Source organism: Sus scrofa, chromosome 4 (genome assembly GCF_054392235.1).
Source record: "Sus scrofa isolate SSC_HxYL_T2T_F1_AM1 chromosome 4, Sscrofa_HxYL_maternal_Yorkshire_Landrace_v2.0, whole genome shotgun sequence".
In the NCBI taxonomy this organism is placed as follows: domain Eukaryota; kingdom Metazoa; phylum Chordata; class Mammalia; order Artiodactyla; family Suidae; genus Sus; species Sus scrofa.
This window is the reverse complement of record NC_139386.1, coordinates 18,695,847-18,712,964: the sequence shown is the minus strand read 5'-3', so window position 1 is coordinate 18,712,964 and position 17,118 is coordinate 18,695,847. Positions and strand designations below refer to the sequence as shown.

The 17,118-nt window shown below is 36.9% G+C and overlaps 1 protein-coding gene across 1 annotated transcript in view; it reads right to left on the bottom strand.

Moving 5' to 3' along the window:
• Positions 1-17,118, bottom strand: part of MRPL13 (mitochondrial ribosomal protein L13) — a 65,131-nt gene that overhangs the window by 47,278 nt on the left and 735 nt on the right. Inside the window, 2 exon segments of the mRNA NM_001243415.1 lie at positions 4,193-4,286; positions 13,808-13,931. Coding sequence (NP_001230344.1) covers positions 4,193-4,286; positions 13,808-13,931 — 218 coding nt within the window.

The following is a 17,118-nucleotide window of genomic DNA, read 5'->3' as shown; positions in this document are numbered from 1 at the left end:
GGTCGTGATCCTATTTCCTGTTAACAGGAAGTCATATGCTCGTTCTAAGTAATAAATATTCCATTGTGTTTAGATCAAAAGTTTATACATAAAATGAATAAAATGGAGATTAAAAAAATATTTGGGATGGTACTGGAGGTATCGAAGTGACCTGAATGCCTCAGATTTAGGTATGGAATCTGGGTTGTGCCTGTGGTTACCAGTTCAATATTAGGCAACTCAATTTCATCTCTTTAAATATCAGTTTGTTCATATAAGAAAAATGACAACATCTGCCCTATCTCTCAGGATTTTTATAAGAGCCAAATGGGAAAATGTTTGTGAAAGTGCTTAAGAAATTTAAAACAAAAACAAAATACAGATGTAAGGTTTTTATTACACTGAATGGATGAATAAAGTCTAAATGATTTTCAAGGAATGGAAAAAGATGCAAAGGCAGTGGACTTTGTAAGAAAAATGAAGGATTGCCTAAATGTGATTCCTTTTATATGTTTTAACAAGACTAGAAAGCATTTTAAAGATGATTCAAAGAATCTCATCTCAGAAATAAAATTTAAGAAAGCAAATTTAAAAGTTTGATGAGAAAGATGGATACATTTCATTTGTTCCATGGAATTTCAGAAAAAGAAATACCTGCCTAGACTTCTATTCCTGTATTCTTTCTCTGCAGGAAAAAGATACTTCACGACTTCTACACTAAAAATTATCTTTCTATTTTTAATACTAGGATGGCAAATTTTAAAGCATAATACGATTTGCATTATATTTCAGGAGTTGGACTTTATCCTAAAGGATTTAGAGAACTACTATAAAAATCTGAGTAGGAGACTGCCTTGAGTAATGATATACTCAGTGATTTTTTTTTACTGGTGAAAAAGTAACTACATTTTTTCCTCCAATAGGAGACAGGCTAAATGAAGTAGAACAAACTTTCCTTTAAATGTTAGCCAAAGATTTTTTTCCAATTCAAATTAATTCAGTAAACACTAAATAAATGCATATTTATTTCTGAGTGCTGGGGACAAACAGATATAAAATATAACAGGATCCTGTTCTCAAAAAAAGTGACTGAATTCTATTTTGACATCTAACAGTAAGCTGATACTTATAACTCTTGTCAATACATTTTAAGTGATTAGAGACTCAGATGTTTAAGTTCAAGGTGCACACATACCCATCTCATCCAACCTCTAAAACAATCAGAAGTGAATGTTTACGAAATATCTAGACAAAGAAGGCTTTTCTGAGACTGGGAAAGAAAGAAAATTACGAAAGAAAAGAGAAATTTAATTATATAAAACTTAAATAACCGTACAGCGAAAGACATCATAAAGTAAATTTATACTGAACAGAAACAGACTCACAGACTTTGAAAAGTTTATGGTTACCAAAGGGAACAGGTGGGGGTGGGAGGGAGGGTGAACTGGGGGTTTGGGATGGAAACGTTCTAAAATTAGGTTGTGATGATGGTTGTGAAACTATAAATATAATAAAATTCATTGAAAAAGGAGAGAAAACTTATAAAAAGTAAAAAAATACAATAGTGAATTAACATTATTAATAGATAAAATGTTCAGAGAAAGTCATAAGGAAAGCATTAAGGCCTCATTATAATGCAAATGAAATTAAATGCCCAGTAAAGTAGCAGAGCCTTATTATTATTACATTATTTTTAATTATAATACTGTGAACAGTTTTATAATAAAAGACTTTTGTACTAGTATTAAGATAGTAAACTGGTGCTTGGAAATACCTAAAAATAATCATTCCTTTGACCATGAAATTCATTACATTTCTAAAGTTTTATTTTAAATAACCCTATATACTGAAAACACTTACTGGATCAAGATGTTTTCCAGCTTTGTATAAAAAGCCAAAATTTTAAATTGGAAAAACAGAGCAATGATTAAGTATGATACATTACATTGTGCACTATGACACAGTGATTAAAAATAATATTTATAAAAAGGCTTCTAAGAGCTTTATATAAAGTGGAAAAGGATATAAACTTGTATATATATATTAAAATGTTTAGTCATAGGAATAAAGATGATTTTTACTTTTTTTAACCTTTTCTATATTTTCCAAAATTAGTATATTAAAACTTATATGACTAGAAAGTTAAATTTTGAATATATAATTGTAATAAAGTGTTCTAAGCCTAATAAAAATGGTATGTCCAAGGCGTAAGAGAAGCATCAACAGAAACATAGAAACAAAAGTGATTAACCCTACCGGGGATGAATAAATAGGGAAGCATCCAGGTTTTAACAAAGAAATAGAGTTCTTAAAAACATTTCTGCCAAGGAGAACAACACATGCAAAGACAGAGAGGGAAGAAAGAGCAGTAAGTTGGCTCAAATGAAGATTCTGAGGCTGTATGCTAATTGGGTACCAGTAATCTGCAAAGATGTTTGGATTTTCCTCCATAGGTGAGAGACTCTACTGAGGGAGATATTACCAGCTGCTGGGTACAATACACTAGCTGGTCACCTCTGGCTGTGCTCTTATTTTCCTTCAATCGCAGTAATTGTACAGGTATTACTGCTTTGGAGATTATTGGTATTACTGCTTTGAAATGTTATACTTTATGCTATTGCCTTTCTATGGCCGTACCCATGGCATATGGAAGCTCCTGGGCCAGGGAGAGATTGAATCTGAGCTGCAGCTGTGACCTATGCCACAGCTGCAGCAACGCGAGATGCTTTAACCCACTGCACTGGGTCAGGGATCGCACCCACACCTCCACAGCAACCAGAGCAAGTCCCTTTATATTTTTACCATACTATCTAAAATTTTCATGTTTCTTTCTCAATTACCTCTAAAATTTATAGAACTTGATTTATATACAGAGATATGTCAACAGTAAAAATTACTAAAGATGGATGTGAATTTACTTTTGTTATGTTAAACAAAGGCTTCATGAAAGTGTTTAAACGGAGGAGTGGGAAAAGGCTGGTTAACAGAAGCAAAAAGAGTTATTCCAAGCATTTAAGATCTACTTGAACAAGCCATGAAAAGAAACCAACAGCAACATCAAAATCTGCTTGTTTAAGCACCATTAGAAATAAAGAAATGATCTGGATCAAGAATGCAAGGTTAATATTTCTAAACATAATCTTGCATGATATTGAAGAAGGTATGCTTAATTAAATCTGTACACAACCTGAAACTGAGGGGTTAACTAACACATTATATGAGACAATCAAGATCTCAAAAGATCTTAAAAGGCTGGACATAAAATTTAATATGGAGTAAACTTAAGGTACTGCAGTTGGATTACAATGCAACTAAAACATACAGGAAGGAAGACACATGGTTGAACAGCAGCATGTTTGAAAAAGACTCAGAGGAGTTTCAGCTAACGGTGAACTCAACATAGCCCACAGGGATAGGGCCTCGAAGAAAACTTCTACTGCAATTGAAGACTGCGTAACTGAAAGATGGAGGAGTCATGTTATACCAGGAAACCATCAGAACACTGCCTGGTGACTGTATTTAGTTAAGAAAGATACTCAGTTAAGATATTTAGTTAAGAAAGATGCTGACAAGCAACGATTGCACCCAGAAAACAAGGACCAAGAAATAATGGAGATACATAAAGGGAAGCCACATAAAGAACTTTGAAGGACCTATACAGATGTTTAGTCTACAAAACAGACAGACGATTATGAAAGCTAGAGAAAAACAGATGATGACTCAATAGCATAGGGATCTTTCTAAAACTTAGACCATGTCGAAATTGCCTCATGAGCTAAGAGGTCACTATTATTCAAAGACTGCAGACCTGTAAGTTGCAAGGTATATTGTGGAGATTTTAGGTATCGTACAAACTTGGGATCTCGCTCACTATTCTTTCAACGTCTCATGTACTTTCAGATGATCAAGATGGTTCTGGAAATGGCAGTAAGATGAATTACAGGAAGAAGAAGGAAAGTGAGAAGACTGGGTAAAAATGAGAAAAATCTAGATCAGAGAGGTTCTATGAAAAGCTTCCAGGAAAAACAAATAATGTCAGGTAATCACGAGTATTTAGTGTTTTGTGGGTTTTTTATTAAGTCACGTATGCAGAATGAGCAAAATTGCTGTTTTCTTAAATTCTGAAAATGCCTTTTTCTTTTATATAAGCTCAATAACATTCTTAAAGTAATACATTCAACCACCTATCTTCCCTGTCAAAGTATTATCTTACCCAGTATGTGAGGAGTATACTTTTTGTTCCCATTTGTTTCCAGAAAATGCAATGTGCCTTGTGTTCATTATGACAACATGATCTCCACAGTCACCTAGATTTAAAAGCAAGAGAGAAAGAAAGAAAGATTTTATATGAAAAATACTTGACTTTAAGAAAATGTGGGCTTGGTTATTTATAAAACTTATCAAAGTACAAAAAAAAACACTTCAAAAATATAAAGCGAATCATGCTTCTCTTTTACATAACATCTAAGTATAGAAAGAGTTGGCTAGACATTTGGAAAATCTCAACTCTACAAGGTAAACGAGAATTTAATAAGATGCCAATAATAACAATACATCTTTTAAAAGCAAACTATGGCTATTCCTATTAGCTCTGCCCACTTATGATTACACATCATTAAAATGTACTATTAATAGTTATACTTCACCACCTCTAAATATCTAATACAAATTTTCCCTTAAAAACAAGAGAAAATGAAAACAATATGCATATAGATGAAGAAAGACATTTTACCTATACGAAAAATGAAAACAAATGCTGAAATATCACAATTGATTATTCTTCTTTTCAAATTCAGAGAACGACAGAGTACTATGATCTTATGCTTAACTACCAACTCAAGGTTTTCTCCAATCACATTTAACTAGTTACATTTAAACTGCCTCTCTCAGCTATGAGTACACACACATTTGATGCAACAGATGACCTGAAAATTAAAATATATATGTTGGATTAGTTTTCCAGTGGAAAGTACCCCTAAGTCTGGCTGTTCATCCAATAAAAATCCTAAAAAGTCAACATGTAAGTTTTCAAGAGTCACCATACATGACAAAGATGAGAAACATTTTTTTTTTTTTTTTTAGGGCCGCTCCGGCGACATATGGAGATTCCCAGGCTAGGGATTTAATCAGAACTATAGCTGCCAGCTCACACCACAGCCACAGCAGCATACAATCTGAGCTGTGTCTGTGACCTACACCACAGCTCATGGCAATGCCGGATCCTTAACCCACTGAGCAAGGCCAGGGATTGAACCCACCACCTCATGGTTCCTAGTTGGATTCGTTTCTGCTGTGCCACGATAGGAACTCCAAGTAAACAGAAACAAAGATTAAATGCCTATTCTACTAATAGAAAACAAAGTTCAAACAATTCTTAAAGCTTCTTTATTTGGAAAAAAAACACTGAAAAAATAAGAAATACAAATAAGTATAGTATATGGAAACTAACGATTATAAGATTCTATGCAGAGCTTTGAATTTGAATGACAGAATTTTCAGAGAGAAGTTCATAGTTTACATAGGACAAGGGTAAAGGAAAGAGGATAGAGCAGCTGCATTCTCCTCCTTAGAGGGTGAGGGAGTCCGGTGTGAAGGAAAGACCTGGGAAGCTTGCTATTAGTTGGCTGAAAGGAACGTTTCACAACTTACGACAAATTGAGTGACTCAAGTTTCTAAAAGCGACACATAGTGGGCTACTGAGGCAACTGGGCCAATGAACCAGAAGAACAGAGCGTAAGAAGATAGCTATACAGCCTCAAATTATGCCAAAATTACTTTAGCTTTCATCCGGACATTTACACCTGAAGAAGCTAAAGCCTGTTCCGAGTAAGTGATTTGTCAAAGCTCACATACCAAGGTATTTAGCACCCTGCTCAGGCTCTTTCTGTGACTTCCATTTGGAGGAAACATGGACTCTAACTTTCTGCTAAAGCTAAATTTACTTCGAAATGTTGTTTAAACTTTATTTTTTTTAAATTTTTTATCTTTTTTAGGGCCGCACCCATGGCATACCGAGGTTCCCAAGCTAGGGGTGGAATCAGAGCTACAACTGCCAGCCTACACCACAGCCACAGCAACTCGGGATCCAAGCCACATCTGTGACCTACACCACAGTTCACAGCAATGTCGCATCCTTAATCCATTGAGCAAGGCCAGGGATTGAACCTGTGTTCTCATGATTTGTTTCCTAGTCAGATTTGTTTTGCTAGTCAGATTTGTTTCCACTGAGTCATGACGGGAACTCTGAAATGTTGTTTAAACTTTAAATATGGAGAAAGCATTTTGAGCCATTCAAAATACATCTGTAGAGATCTAAAAGGATCTTTCAAGAGACATTGGAAAGAATACCACAAATTAGGTGCAAATTATGTTTTTTCAGCTCTAAGGTATGAACACCTAATCTGGGAAAAATTATTCTCCCTTAATAACATGTGCCAGATCTCTAGTATTTAATAATTCTTAGAAGCACTTCTCCACTGCCTCTAAATAAAACCAATCAGCAACTAAATCTTTGTTTTTAACTGCATAACATGTTAAAACAAAAGCCAAAATTATGATTAAAGGCTGAAATCCTGGGTACAATGGAATCATTTACATCTAAATTTCTGTTAAGCCAAATAAATAGATATTATTTCAGTTTAAATTTTAATTAAAACATTTTACAACAGGCACCAAATGTATACAAACTGAAACTCTACTGCCTGATCAATATGTTGGAAGAGAAATTAATATCTTTCAAATTAAAAAACTTCTTTAAAAAATTAAAGTTCAGTATGCAATTTTTAGAAACAGGAATTGTGAGTTTATTTACAAAAATTTATCATCTCAGATTTCTGACCTATTTAACTTCCTTTTATATCAGGTGCTACATTAAATGGCAAAATAAAATTCAAACTAATGCAAACAAAGTGAAAATTCAAAAGTTCTATGTCAGGGAATCTAAGGTCTCATCATGGGTTACACTCTCAAGGGCGCTTCTCAGTCCTGTGGCCTCAGTGTTTTGGTGCATTGTCTGCTCTGAGCCAGAACTAACCTCTACTTTTTCTTCAAAATTGCCTGGAAGGAGGGGAAGTAACATTTATTCAATAGCTTCCACAATGCCAGGTGCTGAGGTAGGCATTTTATATTCATTTCCTAACACTGAAAAAAATCTCACAGTCATCTTCTTAAGGTGGATTTTTCTACCTCCTGCTTCAAACCATCTTTACTTTTTAAGGAGGAAGCTGAATCAGAAGTTAAACACCTTGGCTAAAAGTATATGGCTAGTTAATAGTCAAGTTAAGACTTAAACCCAACTCTAGTGCCTTCAAAGACAGCCTTAGCCTGTTCACTACCACCAGGATGGAAAGAAGTGGGGGGTGGAATGCCATATGGAGGTAATGACATCACTTTTCAATTCATCACATGTCTTTTCTGCTAGGTTCTGAGGAAAGCTCAAAAATCCTTTTCCACATACTGCTCTGAGGTTCAAGGTATTTGCCACCTCTGAACCTCACCACATGCCAACTCCTCAGCAAAGTGTTCAAGGAGACCTACAGCTCAGGCTCAGATTTTCCAGCCTTATTTACCAGTTCTTTCCCACACCACCACGTGTACGAGGGAGGCCACACTACTTGCTTTGCTTGCTATTTCCTGAAGCATTATCCCATTATTTCTAGTTCTCTCTCTCTCTCCCTCACTCTCGCATGCATACACACAGGCATTCATAACCCTCTCCCACATCTCTCGTCTTTTTTTCCCTTCCACTAGCAACGCCCTCCTAATTTATCTTTACTTGTTAATCTTTACCCATAGCATTTATTTATTTTTTAAAAATTTTTATTATTTATTTGTCTCTTCTAGGGCCACACCCGAGGCATATGGAGGTTCCCAGGCTAGGGGTCTAATCGGAGCTGTAGCCTCGGCCTATGCCAGAGCCACAGCAAAGCCAGATCTGAGCCACATCTGCAATCTACACCACAGCTCACAGCAACGCTGGATCCTTAACCCACTGAGCAAGGCCAGGGATCAAACCTGCAACCATATGGTTCCTAGTCGGATTCGTTAACCACTGAGCCACATGGGATCTCCAACCCATAGCATTTAAGTTCAACATAAATATCAAGTTCCAACAATGTATTAGTCCTTCTTCCATAAAGTCTCTCCTAACACAAGATGACCGAACTTCTCTCATGACCTGATTTAACTCTATTTTGGTGATTTTATTCCTTCTAACTAGATTATAAGCTCCCTGTTGAAGACTCTTAATTATATAATGAGATAGCTACCAATCACAATAAATGCTAAAAAAAAAAAAAAAATCCCTGGTGTTCACTTTAATGTAGATACAGCTTGTTCTGTCATCTCTGGCTCCCACCCAATTCCTTTCTTAGGTTTTCTAGAAGATGCACCTAGTTCTGATCTTAGAAATTTGACCATTCAAACTCAGTCTCATCTTGTCAGACCTCAGTCAAGTAGATTCAGATGAGGGCAACCGTTAAGTTTGGTGGGAGTCTTGGGCTCTTCCAGAATCTATTTTATAGTCTTTTTCCATTAATTAATTAACTAGTCCACTCACTACTTAATATGTACATACTAATGTCAGGTACTGTTCTTGAATAGAGCAATGAATGTAACTGAAGCCCCTGCTGCAAAGTATCTTATGTTCTAGTGGAGAGAGCTAGACACTAAACAAGTAGCTAAATATACAATAAGCCAGGGGTTGATAACATAGGGGGATGCAGAGTAACCAGGCAGAACTCTTATTAGCTGGTAATAATACTTAGCTGGTAAGTGTGTTAAGTTTTCATTTCTTTGGGATCAATGTCCAAGAGTGCAGTTAATATTCTGTATGGCAAGCTCATGTTCAGTTTTATAAGAAACTGCCATGCTCTTTTTCAGACTGGCTGTACCATTTTACATTCCCACAAGCAACGTATGAATAATCCAGTCTCTGCATCCTTAGCAGTATTTGCTGCTGCCACTATTTTAATTTTAGCTATTCTGATAGATGTGAGGTAAAATTTCATTGTGGTTTTAATCTGCATTGTCCTAATGGCTGGGGATTTTTTTTAGGTTTTTCTTTTCTTTTTTTTTTTTTTTTCTTTTTTCTTTTTTGGTCTTTTCTAGGGCCGCACATATGGAGGCTCCCTGGCTAAGGGTCTAATCAGAGCTGTAGCCGCCAGTCTATACCAGAGCCACAGTGATGCGGGATCCAAGCAGCCCATCTGTGACCCACACCACAGCTCCTTAACCCACTGAGTGAGGCCAGGGATCGAACCCACAACCTCATGGGTCCTAGTCGGATTTGTTAACCGCTGAGCCATGATGGGAACTCCTGGCTGGGGATGTTTTTGATGTTCCAACTGGTCATGTATTTTGCTTATTTTCTAATTAAATTGTTTTTTTTTTAATGGTTGATTTTTGAGAGTTTTTGATATAATCTAGATCCCAGTCCTTTGTTAGCTTGCAAAAATATTCTTTTACTTTGTCACCTGTCTTTTTGTACCCTTCAAAGAGTCAAATTCCTTCCAATAAGCTCTTTGCTTTAGCTCAGTGGTTTTTAAACTCCTAAAAGGGTGACTCAGAGGAGCAAGGATCCAGGATCTTCTCCCTCTTTCATCCAGGGTAGCACTGCTTTTATATACCGGGCCTCCTTATAAGATTTGGTTTGAGAAATGTCTGAAAAATAGCTATTCTAATTTTAGTTATAAACAACAAAGTTGGGCTTTGGCCTTGATCTTTGTTTCCAGTCTTGCAGGATGAATGTCCAAATGCCTATCTTCAAGGTTATTTTGGCATCCCTGGACTTCTGCACAGACAATGTGACAGATAAATCATGTTAAGTTACCACAAAATCTACTGAGTATAAAGATGCTGTGACAGTAACAAGGTGTGTTGTTCAAATTTATTGGTAATGTGTAAATATTCACTTCCAAAAGAGTTAAGTACTCTAGAAATAACTTGGAGCAAATCTTCTTCAGTACTTTGTAAAATTATATTCTACGAGTGAGCTGGAGTTCCCATCGTTGGCCAGTGGTTAACGAATCCAACTAGGAACCATGAGGTTGTGGGTTCGATCCCTGGCCTTGCTCAGTGGGTTAAGGATCCGGTGTTGCCATGTGCTGTGGTGTAGGTTGCAGACTCAGCTCAGATCTGGCGTTGCTGTGGCTCTGGCACAGGCTGGCAGCTATAGCTCCGATTAGACCCCTAGCCTGGGAACCTCCATATGCTGCATGAGCGGCCCAAGAAATGGCAAAAAGACAAGAAAAAAAAAAAAAAAGAAAAGAGTGAGTTGAAGAATAAATGTGCAGTTAAGACTGTAAAATGTAGGAGTTCCCTTCGTGGCTCAGTGGTTAATGAACTGGATTAGGAAAAATGAGGATGCGGTTTCATCCCTGGCCTCAATCAGTAGGTTAAGGATCCAATGTTGCCGTGAGCTGTGGTGTAGGTCACAGACGAGGCTCAGATCCCACGTTGCTGTGGCACAGGCCAGCAGCTGTAGCTCCAATTCGACCCCTAGCCCAGCCCCAGCCCGGGAGCTTCCACATGCTGTGGGTGTGGCCCTAAAAGCAAAAAAAAAAAAAACAAAAAACAAAAAAAAAACCCAAAATTGTAAAATTTAAATGATGCACAGTTAACATGTGAAATATATTAACACTTAAATGAATAGTAAGAGAGTAAAATATGTTGGCTGGGTAACTTTAAGAACTTTCACATCCTAAAGCTTTTTTTTCAACAAATCCTTGAAAGACTTAATTAAGCAAGGCAGAATACTAGAAGAACAGATTAGATCTAATCTAATCTCTGCTGGATTGGTGTGTTAGCATTCATGACATTAACCTCTAAGAACTGTGTGAACTTTTATCTCATTCCACTTGAACCAGCAATATTTTAAGATAATCTAATAATTTTCAAAAATGTTAAAGAAAGGTTTCCCTCTGCTTCTTTTAAAAGCTCATATTCTCCGCCTTTAAAAGCTCATATTGTCTCCAATCTGTGGGCAGTGAAAAGAATACAGTCCTCATGAAGAATAAGTCATAATCCAAAAATCACCACATGCCCTTTCTTTTCATTTGTCAATGAAAAATAAAATGTTCAAAAAGCTCTCAAGCCCGTAATTCAGGAGTGCAGCCCCAATTAGAAGGAGGGAAGCCCTAATTAGAAGGAGGGAGTACCTATAATGAGGTTCAAATATCATGTATGTTATGTATTTGGTCAAATGGATTTTGTGAGGTCTTGTGGCAAACCAATTTTATAAGGTTATTTTTTTTACTGGAAAAAGAGGTCTGGGTCAAGATAGAAATGCTATGGAATTAGAAAAGAATTCCCTCCTTTTACAAAATTTGGGAGGAGGTGGAATCAGTAGCAGCCACCTCATTTCTCCCTAAAGTATAGTACTTTTCTGCCCTCTGAATTAAAGTTCTGCTTTCTTACAAGCAAAACATTACTGCTGAAGAATTCTTTATTGATAAATAAACACTATGCTAGATAGAACACCAGAAGGGCTTTGGTGGCTGCCTGTCAGGCCATTCATTTTTGGTAATGGAGAACTGTTTTTCTATGAAATTAGAAATTTACTTTTTAGAGCCTGAACTGAATTTTTGTCTCACTATACTTAATATATAGCTTAGTCAGCAACACTTTAGACTTCTCATGTCTGTAAGATATCACTAAAATCAAAACATAAACTTCAAGCAATTTTCAAATATGTTAAGTTCTCATAACATTGGTTTAATCAGCATTTATTAAGTCGGTTTCATGTGCTCATAGTCACTGTAGACATGTTTATTTGAAAACTGGCGTACAATTTCCCAGGAAAATATTACAAATGATAGCCATATAAACAGGAATGGCTATAAAAGTTAACATTTAGATGTATGATAATGGCATTTGGGTTATACAGGAGAATATCTTTATCCTTAGGAGACATATGTTGAAGTATTTAGGAGGAGATAAAGCAATATCTATAATTGATTTTCAAATGATTGGGTTAAAAAAATGTGGTAAAATATTAACAATTGTGTAATCTAGGTGGATGATATAAAGGAATTCACTGTACTATTCTTCAAACTTTTCTGAAATTTAATTCTGAAAATTTTCATGATAAAAGTTAAAAAAAGTAAAGGACAAACACTCAGTGGAAAAATGGGAAAAAGAAATGCATAGACATTGCACAAGAATGGGAAACGATCAAAGGCCAATAAACAAATGAAAAGAGGAGTTCCCGTCGTGGCGTGGTTAACGAATCCGACCAGGAACCATGAGGTTGCGGATTCGGTCCCTGCCCTTGCTCAGTGGGTTAACGATCCGGCATTGCCCTGAGCTGTGGTGTAGGTTGCAGATGCGGCTCGGATCCCGCGTTGCTGTGGCTCTGGCATAGGCTGGTGGCTACAGCTCCGATTAGACCCCTAGCCTGGGAACCTCCATATGCCGTGGGAGCGGCCCAAGAAATAGCAAAAAGACAAAAAACAAAAAAACAAACAAACAAAAAAAACAAATGAAAAGATACTCAACTCCATGTGCAATCAGGAAAATGCAAATTAAAACCACAAAAATAAAGCATTTCACACCTACCAGAGCAGTCACAATTAAAATGAATAAAAATATCAATGTTACCAAGATGAGGAATAATGAAAACTCTGGAATGTGGCTGGCAGAAGACATTTGCATAAAGACTAACTAGGTTCCCATGCAGCTTTGAACTCTGTAATTCCTGTCCCGTGGACTGACCTCAGAGAAATTCTTCCACGTGTACCCCCAGAAAAAGGTACAAGAATATTGATAGCAATTTTTTTGTGATGGCAAAAAAAGAGGAAGAAAACCCAAATGCTCAGTGTATAGGTATTCATTTCACCATCAGTATTATTTATTAATTTAAATATATTATCTACATTTATATAGATAGATGAATATACTCCTATATATCTACCTACTATCTGTATCTCTGTATACTTCATATTTCAAAATAAAGTTAAAAATCTGATCAAGTGCAAAAAGTGTTGCTGACAGGTCAAGCAAGATGGAGAGTAAGAGGTGACATTTGACCCTGCAGGGAAGACAGGAAGTGCCTTGGAAAGTGAAGTCAATCAAAACCACCTATAATAAGCAGAAGGCTTTTAGTATGAAAGCAACTGTTTTGTTTTGGAAAAAGGACACAGAAAAGCAAATCCATTAATTCAAAACAGTGAAAAATAAACTTTCCATGCCTAGCTAACTGTATTTTTGGGGGGAAAGCGTTTTTAGAAGAGAGGGCAAGCTTATTTGCTCATGTTCAAAAGCTCTCTATCCAAATGTATGTTGTCACATGAAGAGTGAATTTGTAGTCCAAATCAGGATATTTCTTTTTTTTTTTCTTTTTTCTTTTGTCTTTTTAGGGCCACACCCACGGCATATGGAGGTTCCCAGGCTAGGGGTCTAATCGGAGCCAGGCTACGCTACAGCCACAGCAGCGCCAGGATACGAGCCGAGCCGAGCCGCATCTGCGACCCACAGAACAGCTCACTGATTGAGGCCAGGGATCAAACCTGCAACCTCATCGTTCCTAGTTGGATTTGTTTCCGCTGGCCACAACGGGAACTCCCAAATCAGGATATTTCTGAGAGTGGAAGGAAGGGCTACTGATAATTTTGCTGGAGTAATGGCAGCAAAAAATGGCGCTGTCGCAAGCAAACCGGTCAGTATGGTTTTCCTATGAAGAAGCCAAATTCACCTTAGTGCCCTAATAGGTTTGTAGCAAGAATGGAAGGGATCCTCAGGAAAAAAAGAGATCCGAAAAGGAGCTAGTCAAATATCTTCAATATTCTATTCCGACATCAAAACTATGGTTACTAATATGAGGTTTACTCACTCAGTTGATGATACACAGGTTTATGCAATCCTTGAAGTTTAACTGAGGCCATGGCAGCAAGTTTGCCAGGGGGCTGCATTTTCCCATCTAGGAGATACCAAACTCGAGCAAACGTGGCCCATTGCTTGAAAAGACAGAAGAGGAAACAAAGAAAATTCTAATTAAAATGGAAAAAATTAAGTTTGTTATGAAACATCACGTCATCTACAGTTAATGTCAATAATCATTATGAAAAAAGATTCCACATTAATGTTTTTGTTTTGTTTTCATTTCTATTTCTAGAAAAGGTGGAGTTTTCCTCATTATTCTGCAGATTAACAGAGTACTCCTTCCTGCCCGCTTTTCTATTAGAACTATTACTTAATGCTCTATTAAAAACATTCCAAAGATATTATTTCCCTTTGCTTTATGACATATCTTTCATACCACACAGAATAGAATCTGGAGGGGTAATTAGAAGCTCTTATGAAAGCAGAAGTTGTTTATGAAGGTCTTCAAAAATATTTTGAGGAGTTCCCGTCGTGGCGCAGTGGTTAACGAATCCGACTAGGAACCATGAGGTTGCGGGTTCGATCCCTGCCCTTGCTCAGTGGGTTAACGATCCAGCGTTGCCGTGAGCTGTGGTGTAGGTTGCAGACGGCGGCTCGGATCCCGCGTTGCTGTGGCTCTGGTATAGGCCGGTGGCTACAGCTCCGATTCAACCCCTAGCCTGGGAATCTCCATATGCCGCGGGAGCAGCCCAAGAAATAGCAACAACAACAAAAAAGACAAAAAAAAAAAAAATATTTTGAGATTAGATATATTACATTGAGTGGCCAATTAGGAGCTGAAGACTTTCCAGGAGTTTAACTCCAAAGGAGAGTTAAATAACATGATGCAGCCGAAAAAGTACAGATAGATGATGCTGAATACTTAAACTTTAAAAAACCATCTTAGGAGTTCCTGTTGTGGCTCAATAGGTTGAGAAGCCCATATAGTGTCCATAAGGATTCAGGTCTGACCCCCGGCCTTGCTCAGTGGGTTAAGAATTCAGCATTGCTGCAAGCTGTGGGGTTAGGTCGCAGGTGTGGCTCAGATTTGGTATTGTTGTGGTTATGGCGTAGATCAGCAGCTGCAGCTCTGGTTTGACCCCTAGCCCAGGAACTTCCATTTCCCACAGGTGTGGGGTGGCAGGTGTGGCCATTAAAAAACAAAAACAACAACAACTACCTTATACAGACATCTTAGGCTACCTCAGGAAAAGACCTCTGTCTGCAGTGTCCATCATTGCCTTAAAACTCCAAGAAAATTACAGGCCAGAAAGATCTTGATCAGATGCTTTTTCCATGCATATAAACAAGCAGTCAAAAAATGCTGGAAAAAATACAGATAGGCTAGCTGGTTTTATTTTAAATTCAATCATCATGAACCTCAAATCAGCCTATAAAACTGCTTACCAATCTGCTGTTTTCCTGTTCTCCTTTTTCTAGCCTCTATCCCATTCCTCTTGGACATCTTTTGTAAGGTTTATCTTTATTTCATATATTTTGATGCCATTGCACGTGGTACTGTATTTTTAAATTTCTGATTGTTCATTGTAGTATATGGAAATACACTTCATTTTTTGTATCCTATAACCTTACTAAACTCATGTAATCGATTCTAGTAGCTTTTTGTAATTCCGTTTTTCATATAGATGATCATGTCCTTTACATATAAAGACAGCTTATAGTCTATACATTTTCCACACTTCTCTCAGCTTATGAGCAAAAAAAAAAAAAAAATCACAGAGAAGGAACTCTACAGGACAATCTTCTTTCTTCAATAAATTTTAAGGAAAAAAAATAGGAATAGGAACCTATTTCTTAACAGACTTAAAAAAAAAAACATAGCAACTTATTGCACCTTGGATCCTAATCCAATGGAAGAAACAAATATATTATGTATTTATATAACATACATATATATCATGTATTTATATAATAGATGATATATATATATATACACACACATACATATATGAGAAAATTAGAAAACTGAACATACTGGATACTAGATTTGACACCAGGGAAACGCTGTTAACTTCTCATTTAACTTTGATAAATGGTAATGGGATTATCTTTTTTTAACCCTCATCTCATAGGAAATATAATATTTACTGATGAAATAATGAGTCTGAGATGTACCTCAAATTCATAAGGAAGAGAAGGAAGTGAATGGGGGTACAGATGAAATGATATTCCCATGAGTTTTTTGAAATTCAGTGATAGCTACTTTTACATATGGTTGAAATTCTCCATAAGTTTAAAAAAAAAAAAAAAAAAAACTCCTTACCTCAGTTCCCTACCAGCAGCTGCCTCATTCCTTTCCTTTGCAGCACAACAAACTTGCTGCTGTCTTTACTCCAATCAGTCTTTCCTCATTCTCTCTTCAACCTACTCCAGCCCAGCTTTTGTCTTCCCACACCTACTACTGGCACACTACTACTGCCTGCCAAAGTTACCATGACCTTCCTTACTAAATACATTGGTCAATTCTCTCTTCAGTACAGTCCATCATTCCCCTCTCCTGGGTATTTCTTTCATCACTAGATTTCTAGGACACCACCCTCTATTTTTTTTCCCTCTATCACGCTGGTTCTCCTTTTCTCGTTTCTCAGTTCTTGGCTATCCTCTTTTTATTAATTTCCTCAAATACTTCATCCAGACCCCCAACTTTACTTATTTATTTAAAAGGTGTTTTTTTCTTTTTGTGCTCACACCTGTGGCATATGGAAGTTCCCAGGCTAAAGATCTAATCCGAGCTGCAGCTGCTCACCTACGCAACAGCCATGGGATCCTTAATTCACTGGGTGAGGCCAGTGATCTAATCTACATCTTCACAGAGAAGTTAGGTTCTTAGCCTTTTGAGCCACAACTGGAACTCCCAGACCCACAACTTTAAATGCCACTTCTATGCTTATGATTCCTTAATTCACATCTCCATCCTGAACCTCTTTCCTGAACTCTACACTTGTACTCAACTGCCCATTTGACATAGGCACTACAGTGTTTCATAAACCACGTGTAACAAAAGATTAGTTCTTCTCCAATCCATTGCAGACCAAATACTGTGATAGAAAAAAACTTTGATAAAACAATTAAGATCCTGCCACAATGTCAAATTGCTAGGTTTTTGGTTTTTTTAATGTTTCGTTTTACTTCCTGTGTTTACCTCATCAGAGAAAAGTAATAGTCCAAGGAAGGAATTACAGCTGGAGCAAGATTAGGGTAAGTGGCTTCTTAGATCAACGTACCCAAAACTGAACTCCTGCTCTTCCTTCTGAACCCTGC